This window comes from Eptesicus fuscus, chromosome 12 (assembly GCF_027574615.1).
Source record: "Eptesicus fuscus isolate TK198812 chromosome 12, DD_ASM_mEF_20220401, whole genome shotgun sequence".
Lineage (NCBI taxonomy): Eukaryota > Metazoa > Chordata > Mammalia > Chiroptera > Vespertilionidae > Eptesicus > Eptesicus fuscus.
Genome location: NC_072484.1, coordinates 53,108,517 through 53,136,320, shown reverse-complemented (window position 1 = coordinate 53,136,320; position 27,804 = coordinate 53,108,517). Strand labels below are relative to the sequence as shown.

The 27,804-nt window shown below is 40.5% G+C and overlaps 2 protein-coding genes across 4 annotated transcripts in view; one reads left to right on the top strand and one right to left on the bottom strand.

Annotated features, from left to right (window-relative positions):
* Nucleotides 1–27,804, bottom strand: part of ATP9B (ATPase phospholipid transporting 9B (putative)) — a 139,309-nt gene that overhangs the window by 36,902 nt on the left and 74,603 nt on the right. For all 3 annotated transcript variants that reach the window (XM_054724487.1, XM_054724486.1, XM_028139321.2), the window contains exons 12-13: nt 9,645–9,805; nt 2,438–2,580 (exon numbers count right to left, since the gene is read on the bottom strand). In XM_054724487.1, the coding sequence (XP_054580462.1) occupies nt 2,438–2,580; nt 9,645–9,805 (304 nt within the window). The remainder of the gene's footprint in view (nt 1–2,437; nt 2,581–9,644; nt 9,806–27,804) is intronic.
* Nucleotides 6,668–7,000, top strand: LOC103303809 (60S ribosomal protein L36-like). Its single transcript, XM_054724489.1, has one exon. The coding sequence runs from the start codon at nt 6,704–6,706 to the stop codon at nt 6,998–7,000; it is 297 nt and encodes a 98-aa protein (XP_054580464.1). The 5' UTR covers nt 6,668–6,703.

The following is a 27,804-nucleotide window of genomic DNA, read 5'->3' as shown; positions in this document are numbered from 1 at the left end:
TAGGGTCCCTTTTTTACACCAAATAGCTGTTGCCCTTAAAACCCCTCCTCAGCCCCCACCTTAGGTTCTGCCTTCGCAGTTCACCCAGAGTAGGTTCTGATTGGTCCGTTTCTATGCCAGTCACCGTCAAAAGCTCCGCCTCTTAGGCAGCCATTGGCTCCTGGCAATTCACCCAGATTTGGTTCTGATTGATTGGTTTCTATGCCAGTCAGCATCTCCGGGCCTATCTCCGGGCCTGATCATAGAGACGGGGCTGATTAGCAGCCACCCCAGGCTGCTGGCGAGTGGGCTGAACTGTTGACCTCTGGGAGAGAGAGAGAGGCTTGGCTGCTGGCGAGGCCCGGAGAGAGAAGCAGGGTCTGATAACCCTGCTTCTCTCTCCGGGCCTCGCCAGCAATTGCTGCTGATCAGCCTTGCCCCCCCCACCTCTCTCCGAAAGGTCAGCAGTTCAGCCTGCTCGCCTGCTGTGTGCGCAGACTGGTGTTTGATCGAGCCTTCGGTTGTTTTGGATGTTACGAACCTGGCTCTTTATATATATAGATTGCTTTATATGTTTACTTGCCATTCTAATCGGCATGTTTACATTAAGTGTCCCAATTGTTGTGGATACACAGAAATGTAGTTTAACTTTGACATTGGGTTTATATGTGTAACTAAGCTTTCTTATAATTCTAAACATTTCCCTGATGGTTCTTTTAGATTTCTTTGTAAAAGCCACTGAATTTTTCTTTGGGAATGGCTCACTTGTTCATGTTGGCACTTTGATTTCTGTAGGTGATTCTTGGTTTCCAGTTGTATTTGTCAAATGAAGTCCAGGCTGATTGGTTGGTAAGCAGGGTGGTTTCTTCTGTGAATGCCTTGCCCTGTGCACCTGTTGTCTCTACATTCAGTATTCCCCTTCTTATGTGTCAGAGTAATTCCAAGTTCAGATGTGCTTTTCTCTGGCTGCTCTCTCAATTTCCATTAACAACTCCATTTCTGGATCCTCTGATGCCGTTTTGCTTGCTTTCTATGTTGTTACAGGCTCATCCTTTAAACTTCTTCCTGTCAGCTCAACACAGCTAGTAAGGGAAACTCTGAAGGTTCTTCCTCCGCTGACCTGCTTGAACCCAAGCCCCCCATGCTGTTATTTCTGAGTTACTCTTGATTCCTGAGCATCGCCTGCCTGGCCAGTACTCAACATGCATCACAGACAGGCCCAAAGGAAACCCAAACAGTCTAACACGGGATCTGACAGCACTGCAGTGATCAAATGTATGACTTGGTTGTGAGGCTGCCATCTCTGTAATGAGGATTTCACATTTGGGATGTGTTTGTCTTCTTTTTCATTTCTCTGTGATGGCTGGATGTTCTACACATGTGCCCTCTGCCATCCTCACATCCCAGCATGTGTGCTCGATGTGGACTTAGGCTATCGTGTTCCAGTGTGCATGCTCTGCGTGGACTTAGGCTAGTGGGAAGGGTGCTATTCTCCAGTCTATTCTACCCGTAAGGGCTACTGTGCTGCTTTTATCTGGAACCCGCTACTCACTCTACTGATCGCTTGTTTCCACCAGTGATTTGCTTGGTTGATCGTTAGTCTGCAAACATTTGTTTTTTCTTTTTGTTGTTTACTTTATTTCTACTTCTTGTCTTGCTGCAATGGCTAGAATAATAATTATTAAATAGCAGTGTTGTTAGCAGATTTCTCTTTCTTCTTCCTGATTATAGTGAGAACTTTTCTAATATTTTATTTAAAATGCTGAATTTTATTTGAGACATATTTTCTTTACCATTTATACAAATATTATTTTATTTCTAGTTCACTAATAATTATTTGGAAATCATAAACCAATAAATCAAGGAGGGACTGAACCTTTAGATCTGGTTTTTATTATACTGCTGCATTCAATTTGTTTTTTCTCTAGTATGTTATGGATTGACGAATTCCTTGATGAATAAAAGAAACAAAATAAAAACAAATAGAATTTTGGGCATGAAACCTCAAGGTGAGATAAATTGTTTGTGGTAAGGCTCTTTAGGAAAAGGTCATTGTTAAAACACCAAATTTATCCATCTTATTGTTATTTTCTTCTACTAGCTCATGTGTCATTCTATAATAAACAAGCAATTTTTGCTCTTAAAAAGCCACTAGAGAAGTGTAATAAAAGCAGTTAAAATAAGACCAAAAAATCTGTAAGGCTGTAAAAAATTAAAAATATAGAAATGTCATTTCAATCTCTGAGAATTTAATATTTTGCTAATTCTGATGATACTGTGTATAGTTGTGTGTCAGTTTTCAAGAGCAGAGTCTGAGAAACTCTAAATATGACTCAATACATACAGACACCATAAACCCATGTGGACATATACATACCAGGTCTACCTGAGGTGCGCGCGCACGCGCACACACACACACACACACACACACACACACACACACACACACAAGTGGTACCTGTCTTATCCGTCAGCAGGTACACGAGGCGGCCCAGCTCCTCTGGGATGGTGCTGGTCCGAACAACTGTGCCAGGAATGTTCTCATCCCTCATCATCATCCACCCATATGCTGCTTTGCCCATGTCCAAGTTCACACGCAAACTGCCAAATAAAATCATCACATGGTTAGTGTGACCCAGACCTGTGAATACTAACATGCTCATGATTTCCATATAAATTTATTTATTTATACACATTATTTTTAACTTTACATGAAATAAGTAACATTGAATTTTAGACTTTGCAATAGGTGAACTTATTGTCTTTTAAGTCAGCAAACCTTTCTACACACAAGGACATGCTTACAGGTGACAGTGAAGTAGTTACTCATGCTGTCCTCCAGCGTGGTCTGTGACATTGGATGGGAAAGAAAAAGATGGGCTGTTTTAAGTGCCTTGGGTAGGCAGGGTGCCAGGGAGTGTTCCACTGGGAATATTTGAAATGGGTCTTGTTTTATAACAAGAACCTACACTCCTTGGTGGCATTATCCCAATCCTGAGCAAGATTTCTGATGGAGTCACAGATGTTGAGGTCCTTCTAGAATTGCATCAATGACTTCTCAGTGTCTTCCTCAGTTGCAGCAAAACATGGGCAAAAGTCATCTTCAGGGAGTAGGCCTTAAAAGCTGTTACAACCGCCTGATCCATTTGATCAAAGAGGTAGTGTCTGGAGAAATAGCACTCTGATTTTGGGAAGAAAATCACCAATAAAAAGAGGATGCCATGAGCATTATTAACAACTAGGGGCCCAGTGCATGAACTCGTGCACCTTGAAAGGAACTGTGGGCCACAAGGCTGCGGTGGGCACAGGGGCGGATCTTGGCCCATCCTCCGCGCCCCCGCCTGGCCCTTCCTGCCACGGCCCCTGGTCCCCTGTCTGCCGGCAGCCCTGCTACTGCCACTGCTGCTCCCACGCACTGACGGAGCAAGTTCACCATAAGCTTCCCGAAGTATATGATAACATTTTCCTCAAAATAAATGAATTAAAATTTCCTGCAAATGCTCTTTTTTTTGGCACGAAATTTGACATTTTTAAACGTAAAAATATCTATGATGTTAACACCTTCAGCAAATTTGACATATGAAGTTTAGAAGCTTGCTGTCAATACAACAAAATGGCATACATATCAAATCGCATATGTATCAACATATGTGTAACTCCATCTATTGAAAAAAATTCCACATTATTAACTGGTACACCTAGTAAAAGAAGAAATAACTTTGTGATAACCATGGATCAAAGAAGAAATCACCATGAAAATTAAAAATTATTCTGTCAAAATATGAAAACTTGTGGGATGCAGCCAAAGCAGTACTCCTATAGAAAGAAATTCATAGCTTCTACTGCATGTATTCAAAAAAGAAAAAGTGCTGAAAACTAGTGAATTAAGCATCCTACCTAATAAAATAGTAATATGCAAATTGACCGCACCTTTGCTATGCCCACCAGCCAAAAAGCCACGCCCACCAGCCAATCAGGGCGAGTATGCAAATTACCCAACAAAGATGGCGGTTAATTTCCATACGCTGAGGGAGGGAGGAGTGAAGACTGAAGACTACTTAGAAGAGGGAGGAAAATCGGAAAGCAAGGTGGCTGCCAGAGGGAAAGCCCAGGCGGGGCGCAGGTGCAGGCGCGGTGGCCCCAAAGGCGGCAGTGGCCGCTTGCAGGATTCTTCCTGCAAATGGGCTACTAGTCTATCATAAGAAGTAAGGATAATAAAAACCAAAGAAGGTAGGAGGAAAGAAATAAAGTATGGTAATACCAATAAAATAAAAAAAAATCAGATAGCTTAGGGAAGGTTTTTCTAAAACTACTAAAGCTGACAAACCTATTGGAAAGAAAAAAGGAAAGATAACGAAGTATCAGGAAAGAAAAATATCCTCTCTCTATGAGCTTTTGTGAATAAATTAGAATACTCAGGTACAGTTGACATGTTTCTTGAAAGCCATAACTTAGTAAAACTGACTCGAAAAGAAATAAAAAAAAACCTTGAAATCAAGTTTTGTAACTCTTTAAAGTCAACTATTTAAAAAATATATTTAAACTATTAAAGAAATCAACTCTGTCAAACATCTTTCCACATCAAAAAGCTCAGGCTCACATGGCCTCCCAATGTGTAAATGTTCAAAGAATAAATACTTATAATTCTAAATAAAATATGTTAGTGAAGAGAAAGTAAGAGAAGACTCATCAGTGTATTTTATGAAACTGGCAAAATCTTGACACTAAACACAAAGGAATGTCATGAGAAGGAAAGGTATAAGTCAACCTCACTCATGCAAACAATGCAAGAATTTCACAAAAAGCACAAGTAGACAGAATCTAATAATACAAGACAGAGTATTGTACCATGATCAAGTGGCATTTTCTCCCCCCAAATACAAGTAGGTATGTCATTAGAAAGTCAATAAGTTTATCATATTAATAAAAAATAAAAATTTAAACATGAAAATAGTCTTAAAATTATACTCATGATTTAAAAACAAATTTAAGCAAAATAAGAAAATACTTCCTTAACATATGAAAGGGTTTCTATGAAAACGTATAGCATGTTTAATGATAAAATGTAAAAAGTTCTGCCTTTCTCATTGGAAACAAAGGAAGAATGTCCTTTGTTATTTATTTCTACTTAATGTTATACTGGAATTATTTCTACTTAATGTTATACTGGAAATCTCTGCTATAGTGACAAGGAAAAGAAATAAATGGTGCAAGGAATCCAAAGAAACAAAGCTGTCATTATTTACTGATGATGTGATTATCTATACAGAGAATCCAATAGACTCAGATTAATAATTAATCGATAGTTTACAAAAATTGATGGATTTAATCATTTTATAAAAATCAATTTTATTCGTCTATAACCAGCAACCAATACATACGAAATAGTTTAAAACTAGTATTTATAATAGCATTTAAAATATATCAAATATCTAAGAATAGTTTTAACAAAACTTCTTATATTAATATGCCAATTCATGATTTGGCAGATTTAATATTAATGCAAATGGCCAGGGAGAGCAAAGAAAATCTTAAAGAACACAAGGAGGAAGAGCTGTCCTATCAATTAGTAACTTACTATCACAGTGTGTAAACAAGGCAGTCTGTTATCTGATTAGGAGTCTACAAGCAGGCCAAAGGAAGAGGGTAGGGACCCACATAGACCTGCGCATAAATGAATACCTGGTACATGACAGAGGGAACAAGTCTTTTCTGTAAGAGGTGCTAAGACAATTGGTATGGAAAAAATAATGTGAAAATCTACTTCACCCCATTAAAAAAACACCTTGCTGGGATCAGAGACAAGACCGGTTAGCGTTTAGGAGTTAACGCAGGAGGAGGCTCACACCTGGACTAGAGGATTCCTTAAACAATACAGAGTGACTACTACCCAACAGAAACATTCATATATGTGACTGTGAAATGGATGACTTCTTTTTGTAATTTCACCACTGGGCGAATAAAACTTCAAGTCACAGATCAAGAAAGAGTATCAGAGAAACACAACTGAAGGAGAACTAACATGCAGAGCATATAAATAACTACATAGTGCCACAGCCCTGTGCATGACCCGTGAGGCACTGGCCTCAGTCGCTCCTCCTTTTTCCTGCAGTCAGCACACATTTGCAGCCAGGTAGCTCTAGCAGTTCATTTTGAGCCTGCAGATTTGGGGAGTCCGACAGGCTTCTCTCATCATGTCTTGTCCCCGTTCCTTTCAGTCTATGCTGGCGGTGTTTCTGCCCTTAGGACAATCTCAAAACCTTTCTGAGTCTCTTGTGTGCGCCCAGGGCCCAACTGTCAGACAAGAGAGGCTCCTCTATAGATTTCTCCTGGATAATTCCATCCAGTCCTGGCCTCTGCTGAGACGAGTCACATGCCTAATCTCTTCGGCAAAGGCTGTCAAGCACATCCTCAGCCTCCTCTCCCAGGCACACTTTTCAAACAACAAAACTTCTAATATCAGTGTCTTTAGCAATCTGTACAGGCCACATATTTCCCGGACCATCAATACCTAAGTATTATCCCTAGGTCTACGTAAGGTTGAAAACACACTTCTGCAAGCATTCAACCTGGAAAATGAGGACTAAAGGTGTCGAGTAGGTTAATACACATTTTAAAATACCAATGTACTGTAAGCTGATAATAAGCGCCTAAGAATTTTCTTGCAATAAAACTTCAGGGAGGGCAGCCATTGAGGAGCAGCAGCCATGGCTCTGCGCACCCCATGGCCATGGGCCTCAACAAGGGCCACAAGGTGACCAAGAACGTGTGCAAGCCGAGGCACAGCCACCGCCGCGGGCGCCTCACCAAGCACACCGAATTCGTGCGGGACATGATCCAAGAGGTGTGTGGCTTTGCCCCCTATGAGTGGCGAGCCATGGAGCTGCTCAAGGTCTCTAAGGACAAGAGGGCCCTGAAATTCATCAAGAAAAGGGTGGGGATATACATCGGCACCAAGAGGAAGAGAGAGGAGCTGAGCAATGTCCTTGCAGCCAGGAGGAAGGCAGCAGCCAAGGACTGAGCTCAGTCTGTGTAATAAAACCTGTTCAGAAAACAACAACAACAAAAAACTTCAGTGAAGTTAAATTCTGAAGCAAGTTTTGTACGTGTGCCATCTGACATTTTTGATAATCCACTCAGTATGTGGATGAGCACAGCTCTGAGCAGAGCACGTGGTAGGTAGTCCTTTAGGCGGTGGGCTGGTTGGCAAAATGAGCATGTGGGCATCCTGCTGGCGCGCCCGACTGTGTTAAAGAGAGGAGAACCCTGCCTCCTGAGGCGCTGATACCATCAGACAGAGATGCCGCATGGACAGTCCCCACTGCGCCCATTGCCCTGGGGCCGCATGTGAGAGGGAAGCGCTCTGCCCCATGAGACAGTGCTCTCAACTAGGACGTTAATGCACGCCAGCGCATGCAGGCAAAGGGGAACTGCACGTTCCTGACCCAATGGAACTAAATGTCCTGTAAAGAAATGGGATGTCTGGTCTGCTGTTTGTGAGTGATACACAATCCAGGGAATGTATATGCATTTTAATTCTGAAAGTAAGAATCAGATCTTGTAATATTTCCATTGAAAGACAAAGTAAATTATATCAGGTGACTCAAACATATTTTACTCTCCAAAGAAGAATGTCTATAAAACAGCCTCACTTTCTTAAATTGGAAAAACCTTCTAGGAGTGTTAGGTCAGTAGAGGAAGACAAAAACAAAAACAAAAACAAAAACCACTTTCCAGAACCATGCACTTTGCAAAACAAAAAAAATTAAAAATTGATCCTTTATTAAATTGAAAGCATATTTAGCAAAGACTAAAAGGTATTATGAGTCATAGTTTATGGAAATTTTGCAAAGGGAAATAACCTTGGTTGAATCAAATGTAAACCTTCACTTCCTAAAGGAGTGTGCTACACTGTCCACACTTCCCGTCTTTAATCCCTTCTGCCGAGTCTGTCCAGCTGCGCCTTCAGACTGAAGGACAGAAGTTTCAGGTTAAAGTACCTGAAAGATGTTTCAGAGCCAAACGGAGGTGCAACTATAATTCTGTCTAGTAAGTCTCTCTAAGCTCGACTGAACGTGTTAAATATTAAACTGTACACTGAAACACTAGAACAAGACAGACTTACAGAAGCCTGGTACCATCCCCATTTCGTAAGCAGACTTCCAAAGAGGATGCAGAGACTAAAGGAAGGGTGTGTGTGTGAGTGCTGATGTGTCTATGTGTGTAACCTGCACCCTCATAACTATAAGACTGCGCATATACACATCTGTAAGCTTTTACAGAATTTAGCAACAGTTAGTGAGATAGTACTTATTTCCTTCTCCTAGTATTAGGTATTGTCTAATTTTTTACTATAAATATATATACTCAAAATATAAAAAACAATAAAAATTAGTTTTAAAATGCTTATGTATTTTCAAAAGTCGAATCATTTTTTCCCTGTTAATTTGATAAAGGAGAAAGTGCCAAGTCTCTTTATTATTTTACTGAAGAAAAAAATTGGAGACAGCCCATAGAAATAAAACATTTCTTCCAATGGCTTCTACCAGTGAAGGGAGAGGCCCAGACAAGAGCAGGACAGAGTTTTCCCTGGGCCTTCTGCTTCAGACAGAAGTGACAGACATCACATAACATTGCAAAACAGATACAAGCAGCATCAATGAAGAGAAACAAGATTAATGAAAGAATAAAAAACACCTGGGAATTCCCAAGAAAAGCAGTTTGCTCCAGGGATGAGTGCAGGAGATGCTGGCAGTTGGAGGAGAGTGTGAGTGAGTATGTGTGTGTGTGTGTGTGGTGGGGGGGTTAACAGCTCTGTGTACAGAGCCCCAGGGACAAACTACAGCTCCACTGCTATGATATAAGTCAATGAAAGAGACATTCCTGTAGATAAACTTTTAGAGATACCAGTCTGTAAATAAAGATATGCCTTTCTCTCCAAATCCTTGTATGTTGTGCCTAATACTGGTACACATTTTAGTTCACTCTTTGATACAGAAGACAGCTATTCTGGGTTCATACTTTATGCATGATTTATTAAGGCTTAATTGCTCATTTATATGAAATTTTCAATCATATATATTTAGGATATCTATTAAAAATATTCTTTGTGGAAATATTTTTAAATGGACTTATCTACATTTGTTATAAATATTAGTCTTTAAATTAAAGACATCTAATATTAACTATTTATATCCCAATCTCGAGTTAGATGGGTTATCATCTTGAAAAATTGTTCATATTAGAAGACTGCCTTACTCAGTATTTTATCTAACTTGACAGGTATATTAAATGGTCTCTGAAATATAGATAACTTTAAAATGTCAATGATTGAACTGGACCGAAGAGCACTGGAAATAAAAAGTCTACCAGCAATAAGCAAATACTATTTTGTTGGATTCAGATTTATGTTTTATGTTTATATCACCCAATTGTTGAAGATTATATTATCAATACATTTATATAAGATAAAATATCAGATTTCTAGACTATTCTAACAAAACTGACTTTGCCCCCTCCCCGTATGACTTCCTACAGAATTCTTCAGGATTCACCAGAGTTCCTGAGCTTTGTGTGAGCAATTTCTTTCACAATGAGAGACAGATGTTAATAAACTCATATTCAATGAAACTAGACATTTGTTTTACCTTAATTCTTCAACCTACCTGATGGGAATGATGTAGGAAAAGAGGAGGAGGAACCGAAAAAGATTGCGGTACCATGGGCCTACAAAGCCTTGTAAGGTTACCATAACAACCGAGAGAGCAACCAACGCCAAAAACAGCGCTTTGGTCAGCTGATTGAGCTCAAGGTCCAACAAACCAACCTGAAAGAAAAACATGGAATTAAGACATAAACATAATGCTCCTAACATTATACATCTTAATACATGACACTCCTTATATCCATAAATTTTCCTTTGCATTGGCCTATAGTACTGGGCGTTTGAGAAAGGCTTGAGAACCAGGCAGAGGAAGGGGATTCCTCAGGACGCCTAGTAGAGGCTGACTCCAATGCTGGCTCTGCCACCTGGCTGGCTAACCTTGGGCAAGCTGTAAAATGGGGTTATTACAGTGTCTTCCTATCAGGACTCGGGTTTACACGAGACCATGAACAGCTCCTGGTTAGAGGGTAAGCCTACATACATGTTATTATACTCTCATTGTCGTTATTATTAAAAACTTGGATTTGAATCTATGCTTACTAATTGTGTGATCTTGGGAAATGTGCTTACATTCCTGAAGCCCCATTTTCCTTGTCTCTAAACTGGTGCTACCTATGTACTACCTGGAGAAGCCCAGCATGGGGGCTTCTGGCACGGCTCTGTGCTCTCTCAGACCGTGTATGACTTGAACAGAAACTGAATTCGTACCAGGCTGTTTCTCTTGAATCTGGTACAAATTTTGAAAGAGAATAATTAAAAAAGAAAACATGATTGCCAAAACTTTTATAAAATAAATTAAATACTGTAATTCTCAATGGGCTAATTGTTAACTTGTTTTATTTTGTAGCACTTTTTGAAATCCACAACTTTGGCCAATAAAAAACTAGCTTTTCCTACATTATATGTATTTAGTTTATATCTGTTTTGAATTAATATTTGCCACAAACTCTCATGAGAACATTAAACATGTAGTTAGAGAGAAAACACAAAACTTTGTCAGAAAATCCATTAAGTGTAGCTGTGAAGAAAATTCATTACAAAAATAAATGGAAATGTCTACTATATTTTTTTGCTAAACTCTAAGGTCATGAAAAATGAGTAAACTGTTAAGATTTTACCCACAAGAAACAGCCAATCTAGTAGGAAAAATAAGATGAACACCTGTAATAAATACTATAAAAGAGAATTACAAAATAGAAAGCTTTCTTCTCTAACCAAGCTTATAGATTCACTTCTTATAGCTCACAGCCAGCACTGCTGTTGGTTAGCACTCCATGGCCTTTTAAAAAGGGGTAGAAACAATGAAAATGACAACTGGGACCCGGATATGAATGACGTTTGTCTACAGTATAGGTTCTACTTCCACTGCAGGGTCTGCAGGGAGGGCTGGGTGCAGCTGGAACCTCTGCAAGGTGGGTTTGGAGTATGCAGGCCCCGCCCCTGCAAGGCCCCATCCTGCTGCAGGCCCCTCCCGCTCCAGAAGCAGGAAAGAAGCCCAAGGCCTGTGAAATGTGGTCTCATCTGGTCACTTAATATACAGACTGCTAATTCAGGAGGCGGAAGAAAACCTAGCTGCCAGTTCTATATGGAGTATCTACGGCATCTGCGTGTGACAGGAGATGAGGCCATTCTCCCATCAGTTTCCAAGTGTCCAGTGTCCTGCAGAAAAGCACACTGCTCCTTGGGTCACCTGCTCAGCACCTCCAGGCACAGCTACAGAGCCACCAGGCCTGCCTTCTCCCTGGGACCAGTGGCTGGAGGGACCTGCAGGCTCTGGGCTGGGGCTTCCCGCAGGGCTGCCATGGCTGTGCTTCCCTTGAGAACCAGGCAGCTGAGGACCTGCCTGATTTATCAGCTCCATTTAAAAAGCAGCACAACGAGGACAAATATCTTGCAATTTCCGCTGCTTCAACTACTACATAGTTTATGCTTGAATTATTGAGAAAAATAGGGTTTTGGATTAAAATGAAGAAAAATTAAGCCAGGGAAGTAGAGCATGTTTCAAAGCCCAGCTCCTTTAGCTGTGACAAAGGCGGCCTAAGTCTCAGGCTCGCTGAGGGTCAGATGAAGTCATTATTCATTCAGTCAGGGAAAAAAGACTCAATTACCTCAACCTAAAGATGCTATCAATGAATGCAAAGTGCATATTTTACTCTATTCATCCAAATCCCATTAAAAAGTGAAAGGAATGATTTAATCTGGCCTTCCAGAGTTGGTCTTTTTTGTAATAAAATAAAGAATCTCTGTCTTGCAAAATGTATATGCACTACCTCACACTTTCAAGAAGACTGGAAAAGCAGGGACAAAACAGTCAGGAATGGGCCAGTTTCCTCTGAAAGCGCACACACAGGATGAGTCTGAAAGCGGGCCACTGCAAGCCGACATGCAGAAACTCCAGCGTGAACACCTTTCTCAGTGACGGGGCGCCAGTGTGTCCTCTTCCACCAGCCACCTTGAAGGGAAGCAGTAAGTTCCGCAGAGCAAAACCCCGCTTCCCACTGGCAGGCTGTTCTGAACTGTGGTGATTCTTCCTGGCAAATAACTGCAACCAAGCTACAGCATATTGCGTGAGCTTGGCTTTTCTTGCCAATTCTAACAATGGTGAGAAGAAAAGATACGTTTCAACTCATTTTTTTTAAAGTCCATTTTCAATTAATAGTTAATTTTTTATACTCCTCTAAACACCTTTAAGTTTCTTCAACTCTAAAATGCAACCTGGACTCTTAGAAACTATTCAATATAAACTAGTTAACATAAAGTTATAGATTCTGTAAAAAAGGTGATGATGTGGGTTTTCATGTGATTGTAAAAAATTTCCTGGGACATGGAACACACCAGCTACCTTTTGCTATGACTGTAAAGACTTTTCACCCATGAAATACATTAATATCTCTTGAAGTAATTATGACTGTGTAAGAAAAGGTAAAGTAAGTTCACTGGAAAGTAATTTTCAATATTTATTATAACTTCCTATATTAGTAAAGCAAATTTTCTTCTACTTGTCATAATATTTGTTTTATTTGAAACAACTGTGATAACAAAATTAAATACGCTACTGGAAATTTTAATCTCTAAGGGAAAATTTGTGCATAATGTCTAAGAGACCACAATGGTTCTGCGAAGGGGCTGTTCTAGGATAATGAACACAATAATTGCCTGTATAATCTAAAATGCCGCTAATGGCAGCGATCACAAATCCACTTAGCTCCTCTTTAATTTATGTACCAAGTTTTAAACAGCTAATGGTGCTCAGGAAAATAATGGTTTATACCAACAATAAAGGATAAATACGGTATTCTCCTGCTTAATCAAGTAAAGATCAGCCCGTTTTTTAATGCACGTGTGGACGAATGAGAAACCACCTTATCTCTATGACACAGCACTACTCCAATCCATCTTGGCGTTGAACCTCATCCTGCTACCAATCCCTAAGAAATCAATATGCATACCAAACCAGAACCAAGTCTCATGTGATAAAAACTTCCCCAAACTCCTATCTAAGAACAAAGGCATACATACCACTAGCTGCTGATCATATGGTATTAATATCACACACATTAACATGTGAATATCACATACTTTTACCATTCTCTTAAAACTCACACTTATTTGTTACATGAAAATATTTTAGAATAGCAAAAAATAAGATGCAAAATGTCAAAAAGCCAAGTGCAACTCTTGTAGAAAGGTAAATATTACTTTGTCTTATATTATTCCTGTAAATGCAATATAATTTGAAAAATAGAAAAGCCTCCAATCTCACAGTTAACTCACTCAAGACGACCGCACACAGACAGAAGGACAGCTTTATAATGAAAGACGACTGGGGAAAATAACACCGTTGCTAAGGCTGCAATCTTTCAGCAGGTGAGCGATTCTCAGCCAGCCCATTGGCTCCTATTGTGCAGAATTTGGACTGTGATTCCAAGAGTGACATAGGGCTACACTACGACCTAACTAAAATTCCTAATAAAAAGCACACCCCTTTCAAATACCTTTGAAGCAAATCAGCCCTATATTTTCCACTTTTAGTAGAATCTTAAGAAACAAGAAAATAATTTGCAGACCTTCTTTTGTACTTCAACTGCCAAACAATAGAAACTCATACACTAAATCTTGTAGTAATCATTTTTTCCATTTTGCAGTTTAAATGAAAAGTATTCTTTTTTTAAAAAAAAAGTGATGCTACATATCCTTTTTTCACTTCTGGAGTTTACTTATTTCTTTCTTTTTGGATATGAAATACTAAGTGTCAAGTGCTGTGGCACCTGCAGGCCGGCCCACACTGTAGATGTGTCTGAGCTATTACCGTTTACCGCCTCAGTGATCTGCGAAATAAGAAGCATTTCTTTGAGCCATTCTAGTCTATTGGCTCAATAATCTGTGCTTTAAAAGCTCCCTAAGTAAATATCAGTATGACAATTCTTAACGTTACAATATATCACCTTAATTTTTTAAAACAGAAATCTATATTTACACAATAAACATTTTAAAGTCTATTTTGAAAGAATATTTCTTATCCTACATTTTTAATTACCAACAAATTTTGCCAGACTATTCTACATTCAACATTTACGGTTTTTCCCTTGCTTACTACATAGTTATTACTTAAAATGTTTTTCCTTAAACATTTAATTAACATTTTTTTTAAAAATGGAGTTGTTATATTTTTATATAAACAAAAGGTATTACTGCAAGGCTTAGCTACTCAACAGGAAGTAAAACTACTTTCCATATCAATGTGAGAAACTTGAAGAGGAGACAGGAAACTCAAAGTAAAGCCCTGGCCTACTTGACACAAATGTGGAGCTGATCAACTCCAACCTTATTCAGGACAATGACTATTGTCAGACCACTTGGTCAGCTGGTCTACAATAAACATGATGTCAAAGGGTGAAGTTACTCCCCAAATCCAAACATACTACTTGCTAAGTTTGAAGGGGGCTTCATGAATGCAGAATGAGGCTATCTTCTCAAACCACTGTTCTAGATCATTTGAGAAATTTCAATACTGACCTTCGCATTTCCTACGACACATATCCACTCAACAGAATACTTCCCATAATTGTCAAAAATGCCATAAAATACACATTTCTATGAAAATATGTCTACACACATACACACATCTTAGATCTGCTTTTACAAACGCAGGCTTACTTTTTATGTCCATGAAGGGCAATCTGTCATGCCAGTTATTGTCTGACAGATCCTCTGTCATGTTAGAACCTTTATTAAAGTACAACCAATATATAAAAAGTCATCCAATTTAAAGCAATTTTTTAGTAATTATTATTAACTATTTCAAATATTCTCAACTGTGACACATCAAAGCCATATTTAAAACAAAAATAAGTATGCACAGATATAAAAAAAAAGTCTGGAAACTATTTGGAAATTTAATTTGTACTCTATGTACACAAATTACATTAAAACCCAGCACTTACTTACTATTAAGAAAATCCCATGATTTTCTAATGTATAGTACTCCTGATCTTATTTTACGAAAGTACACAACTTACTTGAAAATCAGGGATATAAAGGAGACCAAACCATACAAATCATTATAATTCCAACACCACAGTGAATATAATTTGTGTACACTACTAACTGTCGTGTTTCATGTTGGTATTTTGTTGCAGTTATTACAGTAACATTTCTTGGGTGGGAGGGAGAGCCAAGGCAAAGGGTTAGTATGCTGCAGCTTAGCCAGCAGAGGGTGCTCAAGTTTGATGCTTCTTTTTTCTAAATTCTGAAAATGTGCTTTTGGTGAAAGCAGAACTTAGATCTAATTCCACCAATTCAGTATGGTTAACACGTTTTGTTTGTTTGTTTTTAAAGGAGTAACCCTAAATATCTATTTTGTCATGCAGAATTCAAGACAGAACTTTTAGCCTTTAATATGGTGGATTATGTATGGTGGATATAAGGAAGCATATTTAAAGATTTGACATCCAAAATACTGTAGGCAGTCAGCACAGTTACATAGTGCTAATGCTCTCTGAAGACTTTTGAAGTTGATAAAACTGTAACAATAGCTTCTCTTAAAGTTTTAAGATCTTGCATATACTAATATCTACCTTATTGTCTTAACAACAATGTAGGAAGCTATCCATTTTAAATGGTTTTGCCAAGACCACCCACTAATTTAAAATAATTACTTCACTAATCTAAGCTATCCACTGACACCAGAAACCTCAACATTCAACATCATTCATATAAGTGAAATTTGAAGCCAGACATTTGGATTTCAATTTAATCCAATTACATAAGCAATTTATTTTGGGAACTTTATATTTATTTGAACAGATCTTGAGTCCTTACTACGTAAAATGCCCTTGCTATGGTACGTGGACGGCAGCACGCCTCTGCCCCAGTGCAGCCAGAGATCAGACTGCTTCGTGCTGCTCCAGACTCTGGGGACTCTCAAAGCCACAGGACATGAAAAATAGCTTTTCCTAATAATTCCTCTAAGTGGTACTGATATTTTTAAAGAAAGGCTTTTATTAGGAGTCTTAACATTTTTAACAGACACAGTAAGAAAGGGAAGACCATACTTCCTGTGCAATCGCTGGCGGACGGGCCGTGTCACCTCTCATTTCCTAGTTGTTTCAGTGTCCACACAGCAGAGACTGCACTAGCGAGCACACTTTTCTTCTGGGAGGTATGTGCCTCTCTATTTTCTCCTGAATGTAGCAAGTCTCTTATTTTAAATATTGTGAGTGTTTTAGAAACACCCTTAAAATATACTCCTAAAATATTCATTTAATGAAAACAAAATATATTATCGAATGGAAAACAATCTTGTATTTTTAAATACATTAGTAATACTACTACTAAAATTTGGGGTCTGTTAATACTTGTTAAGGAAATTACTAACTACACAGCCAGGGCTTTGAATGCCATCCATCCTGGAATTCTGGGGCAGAGGGACTCCAGGGAATCCTCTGACTCCTTTCAAAGAGCTAAAAAAGTATCCCCTATTTTTTGCTATCTAGAAAGTGAGGTTCTGAAGGAATTAGTCTTGTGAGTGACTTAGAACAGTTGCAGCACAGATGATGGGAGAGGGTGGGACATGGAAGAGGAACACTCTTTCCTACAAAAAGCGAGTGTGTGGCCATTGCCACCACAGGAGAGGCAGAGGACAGGTTGGAGCAGCCAGGCGCCAGCCTGGCCCTCTGCCCAGAGCCTCCTGGGACATGGCACAGAAACTGCTGTTTTTAACAGGGAAATTGCATGGAACAAGGGTACCACCTTTCCACCTGCTTAGTTAATTCCCTCATAAAATTTTGGAAAAGGGAATGAATGAATGGCTAAGTTTTTATTAGTAAACATCATTAATTTACAATGTAACTTTAATTTCCAGCCCTAGATTCTTTTCGTAAGAGGTCATGATACAGATGAATTTCTATAATAGTCAGAAATCTGTTCGGTGATTAATTTCAAAATGCCACCATCTAAATTATAACTTTGGCATACCAACAAATATAAGGTATTTATTTAATGGTTTATGGAATTTACTCAGGAGTAGCTAACATTGTTTTTATGTAACAGATGCCAGAAAGTCTGGTTTTATTAAGGACTACTTGAGTCAAATATTAAACATAGCATCATGAAGCCGCTAATTCTAAGTCATGGTATCTTGGGGTGGGGTGGGGTGGTGACAATTAGCAGGAAAATTCCACAACGCATAAATGCCCTACTATGGTGGGTTTAGTTACGCATGTTCTCACATCCCTATTTCCTGCAGGTAGCTCCCCCACCCCCCAAGCTGCACTGGACCCGGAAGCTGCCCCTATCCCCACCCCCTACGTGTCACAAAGGCTATGCTGGTATGCAGTAATGTGTCACCATCTCTTTCAGCATTTCATGCCTTATTGAGTAAATATGTGGGAATTTATGGACCATTTAAGGTCTTCACCCCAATCTCCCAATATCTGGCACCTATCACTACATAAAACCACTCGATAGTGTTTTTAAATCAAGAGTCATTAGCTGACTTGACAAGATCTATTGCTAAGATATTCACTAGAATCCACATCTCAGTCACTAGTCACTGAAGTCATGAAATTCCCTTGTAGCGAAATGTACATTATCTATTTCTGATTATATTAGAAGCACGTGGACATCCACAAATGGTGACCAGGGTTTAGAACACCTCAGAATTACTGTTATCTTGAACAAAGTGACACGGTCATGTCCATTTTGCTGTCCCACCCACGTGTTAGCACAACCAGCTGATGACCAAAGGTAATTGCAATAAACATTAAACATTTAAGGCAGCCGAGCAGAATGGCAGAAAAGAGGATAAAGGAAACTTTGAATCAATGTTAGTGTTCAAAATCCATGGTTCTCATGATTTGCATGCTTTTGTTTTCAAACAAAACTGAAATTTAGCAACTTTCCTGAAAAATTTAAATGATAAGTGCAATAGGGTTGAATAAACTTTTCATCTTGCTTTTTATTATTAAAACTATCTATTAAGAGGTTTATTACTGGTATCATAGCAAAGTGTAACACTATTTTAAACCATCTAAAATTTTTGTGTTACTTTATGTCTTCAAAGTCATTTTATGAACCATTTCATACTTAATGGCTTGTAAGCAATCCCAAGAGTTGGGATTTGCTTAAAAAGTTGCACAGATTGACAGATAAAGTGAAAAGGTCTATATTAATTTCCAAATAAAGAAATGCGTGGCGTGGTATCTCCCGATGATTATACTCTGAAGTACCAATTAGAACGCATCAGAAACTAGAGCAAGTTGACACTCTGCAATAAAGCAAATCATTTCCAGTTGGAGGGGCAGAAAATGTTAATATGCAATGTTCAAGACTACAAGAATCTTTGTAAAAGGAAGTAGCTAATAAGGTTTAATGATGCATGTCAGGAAGCCACAGTATGTAGGGAAACACAGCTGGCTTCATTTTGTAAACTATTTGATATACACATCTTTCTAGTTCGCGATTATCAGCTGTGCCAGTGCCACAGGGGACAGTTTAGCCTCAAATCAGGGTATTCTTCTTGTTCTCTAAATTACAAGTAAAATACATTAATATGGTGCTATAGGCTAGTGCCCGACTAAAGCTGATCTGCTTACGAAATCGTCTGTAACATCGTGCAGAGACGACCTTCCAGCCTAAATGGGCCACTGAGTGCTGGAACCATTAAAACAAATCATAGAGCAGACAAAATACTTGGATTTAGTGAATTATTAACCTTCACAAACAGTCACCATCTTTCATACCATGTTTATTAAAACACAAATAAACTTAAAATGCTTCTACTGAGAAGCCCTCAGCAACCGTTTCCTTTTCTGGGGTACACACACGCAGGCACGAGGACCCACTCACAAGGCAGCATGCGAGCTGCTCATGTCGTCTCACTGAGGAGAGACTGGATATGCAGGTGACAGCAATTAGCAGCAGATGACAGAAGCACTGAATCTGCACCAGATGGCAGCTAAGGGTCATTGGAAGCTAGCAAACCTTCCACAAGGAAACCCTGTGTTAGGCAGCTATCACACTCAAAAGCTCTTAGACACAAATTAATTATTCAGCCACCAGAAGACAACTGCTGGGTCACAACACTAATATCAAAACGCTGTTAAAGCACTTGGAGGGCACTTATTCCAAATGTAATTACACATGCTGGCTGAGAAAAGAAGCATGCCACAGAATGGCACAAAGGTTGCCCTAAACTAAAAGAGCTAAAATCCTAGTAATTAGGGAACCGTCTTATGGCAAAATACACTCAACAGGTTCTACCTCTGGATGAACGTTGTTCATCTGCCAGGAAAATGCTTCAGACAAACGCAAACAAAAGTATAACAAATTCTCTTTCACTAATAACTCACATAAAATGGCTTCATTTTTGGTTTAAATTGTTATAACTGATTCATTCCTGACCCCCTATGACCTAGCAACATCCACCCCAATGCCTTCATACTTTACAAAGTGCATCTGTATGACTTCTATTACTGGACCTGTGTGTCATGTTGCCACCCCAAGGCTTGCCCTCCTAGCTTCTGCCTCCCGCTGCAGCCTGACCTCCTGGCCCACGTAGCCCCACTAATGTGTCCTGGACAAGATCTATTTTCATTCCCACAACTAGACTGTGGGCTGCATTTCCCATTTCCCTTTCCCTCTGGCCCTGTGTTGACAACTCAGGGTGGGCTCACAAGCCACCTAGACCTTCCTGAGCTACGCTCACCACTGACACATAGTAACTGCTCATTTAAATGCCTCTTGCTATCATTCTTGTCACTGGTGTGATAAAAACATAGGTACTTCTCCTCCGATCTGGTTTCTACCTTTACTTTTTGTTCTTACCTGTGTTCAAGTCTGAGCAAAGCCCTTGGGAAACGCATCCAGGGGCTTTGCTCAGACTTGATTTGCTCAGACTTGGGGGAGCAGATGCAACCCCAATCCAGCTCCTCTGGTAAGTACAGATTATTAGCACAGAAAGGGCTTTGCAGACAATTGAAGACGAAGATTCAGATGCATACCTGTGTGTGGACAAGACTCATGGATGAAGCCATCCTGCAGGGCAAGGATGGGCTTTCAAGGTTGCTATGGGCTGCTGGGTATCCACAGAGGGAAAACTGGAAACTGTCCCAACTTCACATCAAACACAAAACCCATCTATGATTATAATAAGAAATGTTTATAGATGTTCAATTGAGGAAATCCTACATATTTTCATATAGAGCTACTGGGAAAGGTAAATAATAAAACTTCTATAAGATAAGAGAGTATCGCCATGACTTAGGGGAGAGAAATATTTCTTAAATCAGAAAAAGAAAAGATAAACTGAATTATATTAGGCCTAAGAACTGCTATTCACCAAGACACATGAAGACAGTAAGAAGCCAGCAACAGAGTGTGGGAAGTAATACTCATGTACCAAAAAGTGCTCATGTTAGGATCTGCAAAGACTCCTACAGAACAGTAAGAAAAGGACTCATGGTCCAATAGGAAAATAGATACAGGCAGGCAGTGCTCAGACCAAGGCCCAGGCAGCCAATGACATGGGAAGGAAACCTGACCCCATCGGTGGTCAGGAGGTGAAAACAGTAGCACCACTCAGATGTTAATGCTTTTCAAACAACCAACACCAGTGTGGACAAGGTCACAGAGGAAGTTGAATTCTCTTATACCACTGGGAAGAGTGAACACTGGGATGATATAAATGGCTATAAACGTATCACATGACCCAGCATTCCCCTGCTGGGTACACAGGTGACGGAAGTGCATGCCTGTTCGACATTATACAGAGCAGACAACCCATAACAGCAAGAAGCTGGCAAGGACCCAGAGACCTGTCCACTGTAGAGTGACTGCCTCACACAAGTGAGGTTGATCCACTCGATGGAACAGTGCACAGACATGAAAATGAACAAAGTACCATGACTCGCAACAATGTGAACAACGTCACACATGCAGACTACTGCACAAAACAAGCCAAATGCTAAAGAATACGTATTACGTAAGTGTATTTGTGTGAACTTCCTGGTCCACTATGGAGACAGTGGCTCCCTGCAGGTGGGTGGTCAGGGAGGGTTGTGGGGAGCTGGGAAAGCTGTGTTCTGACCAGGCAAGACCCTGAGTTGTGCTCACTTTGTGATGACTGGCTGTGCTGTGCACTTTGTGTAAGTGTGCAAAGTCAGCAAAACATTTTTTTTTTAAAAAAAGGTATTATTCTTGTTCTTAAGCAAAATTCAAGAACTGACCAAAAGCTCCCTAGTTGAATAGGAGCATGGATCATACTGCTCTGTGGCTCCACATACAGTGTTAGCAACATGATATGAGGAGGAAGATTATTCTAGAGGAAAATTAAGTACATATAAAATTGGATAAGAAGTCTTAAAAGCTGCTCAATAAAGGGCATTTCTGAGACTTCAGAAATGAGAAGCTGATTAAATAATACACACGATAACCTATGATAAAAAATGTTTATAGATGTTAAACTGAGGAAATCCTACACATTTTCATCTGTGTCAGCTGAGGGCGTCACCCGAGCTGCTCAAGTCCATGGGAGAGACCAGTGATGTAGCAGGTAGGAGCTCCCATGAGCCGTTCCACTGGGAGATGTCAAGTACCCAGAAAAACACCTGCACAGTGGCAGACAAGTGACACAAAGAAAAAGGTCTGGCAGCAGTTGTCTGCATGCAGCACACCCCTCACTGTTTCTGTTGTCTTCTGGGAGGGGGACTGAGAACAAAGCAAAGGTTGAATTTCACCCTCTAAATTTCTAAATTACTGGGATATGCTAAACCCAGAGGTTGTTCCTTTCATTTATGGATCCTGGAAGACTCTTGCTGACCCTTTAACCCAGCCCTACCCCAAGTCTAATAAAAATCTGCCCTGCTCTTGCCGGGCACTCTCCCTTACCCACTGGGTTCAAGACCAACCATCTCAACCTTTTTCCCACCAGCCCTTCACTACCCCCTGTACTCCTCTTCTCCCTCCATCATCTGTGTCTTCACTGTGCTGAACCACATGCAGGAAATCCATGTTCATCAAATGGGTGAAAGAGTATCTATCACCTCAGCACCCAGGTTCTTCTCCAGAGAAGCGAAGGACGAACTTATACTCAGTCCATCAGTATGAAACATAACTATGTGGAAGCTGATATCAAAAGTTAGAAACAGAAAAACCACTCTGCATTAATAACTCAACCTGCATACAACAACCAGATTAACCAGGACGTTAGACAGACAGTGAAGAGAAGCAGGCAGGGCCAAGAGCAGAGGTGACAACAGGATGGCCAACAAACACCCCACTGGATCCTGAAAATCTACTACTGTAGCATTAACAAAATTACAAAATGCACACTCTACACTTCATGAACTACTTATGCTCATTTTAAGGGGGAAAATAATTAAACTGCTCTATTTACTCTTAAAACTTAGACACAGAATGTCTTCCCTAAGCAACGCATGTCTCACTTTATAAAATCGTGTGTGATCACGAGCCGATGTACCCTCAGTGTTCACTGGGAAACAACCTGTGTCTACAACCCTGCACATTATACAGCCTTAAAACCATTCAAATGTGTATTAAATGAACTAGTGCAAATAACATGGATACTTCAAAATGTCCAAGAACCCATTTATTTTTTTTAGTTAAATTAGCAACCATAAATTATTTTTAAAATTGTTAGGATTCTTTACCCCAAAAGCCGTAGTTTCAGAGTATATCTCAAATAAGGGTTTATTAATAATTAAAAAACTATGAGGAAAGTCTGCAATTTGATTTTCTTCTTAAATCTGGAATATATTCCACAGCAGCCTGAGCTGACTGCTAACCAGCTGACTGCACCCCCACCCTCCTGAACTGAGGCCGCTGCAATGCCGTCACATTTATCCAGAGCAAGGGCAAATGCATCATCTGAGAGTGAAATTAAACCCATAGCAGTCATTTTTCTTTATATTGTTTGGAATTAAAAACGTATTAAATTGATCCATTATGAAAATTCTGTTCTCTATATTATGTGTTTCAGACCATGTCTGTATCTTAAGGCTATGAAACAATTTTTGTAATTGTAATAAAAAAACAAATTATTGACTTTAACTTAAGAAAATTGTTGCCTGAATGACTAAATACCCAACCCAAACAAAATAAATCCTTCTCTAAATTGTTGCGTAGAGAAGGTGCTCATTTCCACAGGTTAATGAACTTTATGTGGAAATGTTACATTTGTCTTTTTCTAGCTCCGATTTTTATGTATGTATTTGGTGATGGAGGGAGTGTCCACAATGCAGCTGGGCAATTCCATGCTTCAGGTAACAGCGTCAGTGATCAACATTACCGCAGTGAAGAACACTTTTGATTTCACATCAGTGCCAACAACAGCATTCACTGAAGTCTAGCTGTGCAGCTTAGAAGACATGATTTGAGTTCTGGGCCTAGCTTCCTAAATCTGTTCATTAGCTCTGAAGTCACTTAATTTGGAACATTAAAAAACAACAACACTATATTGCCAGCAGAGCAAGTCATACCTAAGATAAATCATTACTTATTATGGATATGGTATGTGCAAACGTAAGGGAATAGAAAGACGACAGTATGTCTGTGAGGAACGCCCATATTGATTATAATCTCTTTGGTGACAGTGTTTACTTCTGCTCCCTGAGCAGCAGAGGAGGCGACAGGCACTGACACTCAGGCAGGTTCACTGTGATTATGAGGCAGACTGAGAGGGCGGAGACACAGGGTCACCGGAGGGAGATGGTGTCCCCATGTGGAATGAACCCTAGGCACTTGCATCTGTCCAGAGCTTTCTGGAAAGACAAGGGTCCCTTGGCAAGCACACCTGCTATGCTGACACAGTCGTCTGAGACCACAGATGTGGAAAAAATGAAACACACTGCTTGCAGGTAGAATGTTATGCTCTGCACTCAAGGAGATTCAGAACTCTTTTGGTCATACTTTCTCCTAAATCAGTTAAAGACAAATACTCATCTCAAGGTTCTTTCAGGGTGCTGATTTACATAGTTAATGTGTCTTTCATTGGTCTCTCAATGACTGACTCATCTGGTTCACTAAACCAGCATTTACTGCACTCCTAATGTTTGCCTTAATACTATAAGCTTTGGATGAAATCTACAAAATGAACAAACACATGGCTTTAGCCCTCAAGAAGTGAAATAAAAATAAAATCACGAGAGAATTATTTGTTGAATGTGTCCACATCTTTCTGTCTAAACACAGTATACACATATGTGCCTGAGCAGAGTGGTCCAGGCATCAAAGAGGGCACAGCGTAGGTGGGGAAAGGGGGACAGTGGAGCCAAGTCCAGTGAGGAAGAAAACAGGCCAGGGTGGTCTGGCCCAGGTGCTGGAGCTCAGGAGGAAGGAGGTGCAGGCTGGTACGTGCAGGGATCGGTCGAGTAAAGACATTAAGGGTAATGGTAACCATGTTTCTCACTGCCAGGGAAGAGAATTACAACAACACGGAAAGACTACAAGACTAGAAGAAATGCCATGGATGTGAATTGGAAGTGGAAGTGTGTCTGAACTCATGGTGTCCAATACACATAAATATAAAAATAAATATAGACCTAAAAGATGTGTATGCATATCCATCCAACCAATCACCCACCCATCCATCCATCCATTCCTTCAACTCACCGACCCCTCTGTCTGTCTGTCCATCTACCCATCCATCCACCCACCCTCTCACACACCCATCCATTCCTTCCATTCATTCTTCCACCCATCCATCCATCCATCCATCCATCCATCCATCCATCCATCCACCCATCCATCCATCCACCTACCCATCTACCTATTCATCCATGCATCCAACCACCCATCCATCTATTCCCTCAGTCTGTCCACTGTGTGGCTTGGGAACATACCTGAACATCAATGAGCACACCCAGCTCCCAGATCCTGACTTCTAAATACCATGCTCTGCTGATTAAAGGAACACAGGGTTGATCCCAGGGCTGGGGCAAAGAATACAAGATGAGTCTAGAACATCTTGTTGTGACAGAGAGAGCAAAAAATATTTTTAAATGATGGGTTTACAACAATGGGACACAACTTCCAGGTTGAAGGGACTCCCACAGGCCAAAGAAGGGCCAATACGAGCATCAATCAACATAATTACCCTGTGAACAAACAGAAAACCTCAAGTCACACACGTGACAATGCAGGAAGTGCCTGTAGCATGTAGAGCAGCAAGTGCTCAATCAATGTGCTCCTTGCCGTGTCCCCACCCCATGTTCTACACCACTAGACACCAGAGCACCCATAGTATCCAGGACAACATCTCTCATTCAATTTTTATTACAGACATAGCCATCTCCTTGACAAAGAACTACACATAGTTTATATGTGAATAAGGATCACTTGTACCCTCTGTTAGTTCCCAATTAAAACTGTCCAACGTCTCCTGTGTCTGAGGAGCTGGGACCCAGGGATGAATAAGGCATAGCTCCTGCCTCCAGAGAGTTTAAAAGCTTGCGGGAGAGGCAGACAGATAAACGAGCAGTTATCCTGGGTTTATTCAGATAACACTGAGATGGATAATCTTTATGGTAAAAAGCTTACATTTTAGAGGAAGTGACAGACCACCAATTATCTAGTTACACCTCCCTTCAGTGCTCAGGAAGAGCACAAGGTGTGCTGGGGCTGCCACAAGAGGGTTGACCAAATGGGATCATGAAGCCCGGTGCCGAGAAGCAGAGGCAAGCCTGTGGGGCGAAGCATGGAGTGAGGGGTGTGCGACCCAGGATGCACACCTGGAGCAGGTGACAGCAGAGGCTTGGTCTTTCGGTGTTTGCCATGAGAGCGGAAGGAATCCCTGAACTAACCTATGCACTGTTTTGTAAACGTAGCACAGAGGATGATGCAGAGAATGCGGGACAGAGGGAGCTGGGGGAGAGCAGCTGTTGGTGCTGCCTGTGTGGGAATGATGTCAGCCAGATGGAGGCTGTGGACAGAGGAGGTAGGTGGATCTGAGAGACGTAATGGTCAGTGCTGTGACAGACGGGAGAAGCCCTGACCATGACGGTGGAATTGCAAACAAGTCACCATCCTGACTGTGGAAAACCAGGTCAGAAAAAGGGTCTCGATGGAGGAGACAGCCAAGCAAGGCCTGAGAGAGCTGGGGACACGTGTGGATGCTGGTCATCGTGTTTGCTGAATCCTATTGGACAAGGAAGCTGGTCACCAGTGAGGGTGTAGGTGAGCACTCTGTGTAGAAGAGAAGTGAAGCGACCAGCCCCGACACCCTGCAGTGTGGCCGGTGAGGACCACCGGAGCCAGGTGCTCCAGGAAACAGCACCCAGGGGTGCTGGCCACTCGTGTAGCAAATGTTTATGCAAATGGATATTTTAAATGCATCTGTTTTTAAGATCCTAGTTCCTGCCAAAGAAACCACTATGAAAAAGTGACTGGCCACTTAGGCAGTGACTGCATTCTCAATGTTCTATGAACATTTTTATGGGTCTATATAAAACATCATTTTAAATCCTTAAAAGTGGTGCTAGGATGAAACCTTCTTATACATTTATAAACTTTTAATATAAGTAATTCCTCTTCTTGAACTGTTTGGAAGCATAAATTTTTGTAACCTACTAGATCTTGTTTCAAAAGGTAAAAATAAACCAAAAAGGACTGTATATTACAGTTCTATAACATTGTGTTGCATGCTTGCTTGTTTAGAAATTTAGAAGTTTCAAGGGAGTAAAAGAGCCAGTTAACACAGGTGACTGGGTGCTACCAGCTTCCTCCATCCCACATCAGCATCTCACTGTACTTATCTATCTGGTCTTTCATCCTTAAAACAAAATGCTACCAGCACGTTCTCCTCATCCAGGGAAAAAAAGTGTCTCAATGAACCTTTTTGAAGAGTTTCAGGAAGACGATCCTCTGAAGGATGCTCTTATCTGGGTCTCACTTTACACAAATTGTAATCAAGCAAAGGAAGCTGCTCACACTCCAGTCTATTGAGCTACCTGACCGGCCATCAGTCACCAGCCCACATGGATGCAGCTCACACAGTATTGAGCACTGTTAAACAGGGATGGGCATCAAGACATGGGAAGCACCTGACAGGCTTGAGCATCTATCATACTACATTCTATCCCCTAGATACAATGCTCTCAACATGGGATGGAGATGCAAGGGGGGCGGGGACTAAGCACACCACAGGGACACTGTGCACCCATCTGCCTCAGAACTCTTTCCACAGCACCCCCACTACCCCCACTTTACAATATTAAACAGTAAATACTGCATCTAATATTTACTGAAGCTTTGTAACCAGAAGGCTCTGATCACTGGAGGAAGGGATAATTTACCTGTACTAACACATCTGGCTCATTTAAAACTTTTCCTATTGCTCCTCGAAAGTGTTACTAATAAATGCACAGGCACACCAATTCCAATTTCCACTGCAGTGTAAGAAAGGAATGTCTATGTGGCAATTCATCCCATATAAGTTTCTGTGTCTTAACTGTGTTCAACAAGAGAGTTCAAAGAACTCATTCTGACTTCAAGGCTTCAAAAAAAGGTTTGATTTTGATGGTATTAAGCAGTTTAAAAACCAGCCTTTCAGAATGTTGCATGTGGATAACTGCCTTCAAAAAGGAACCCCAGGCTGGCCATAACTAAGTGGGAAAGTCAAACTCATGTGATGCAGTTGAAAGATT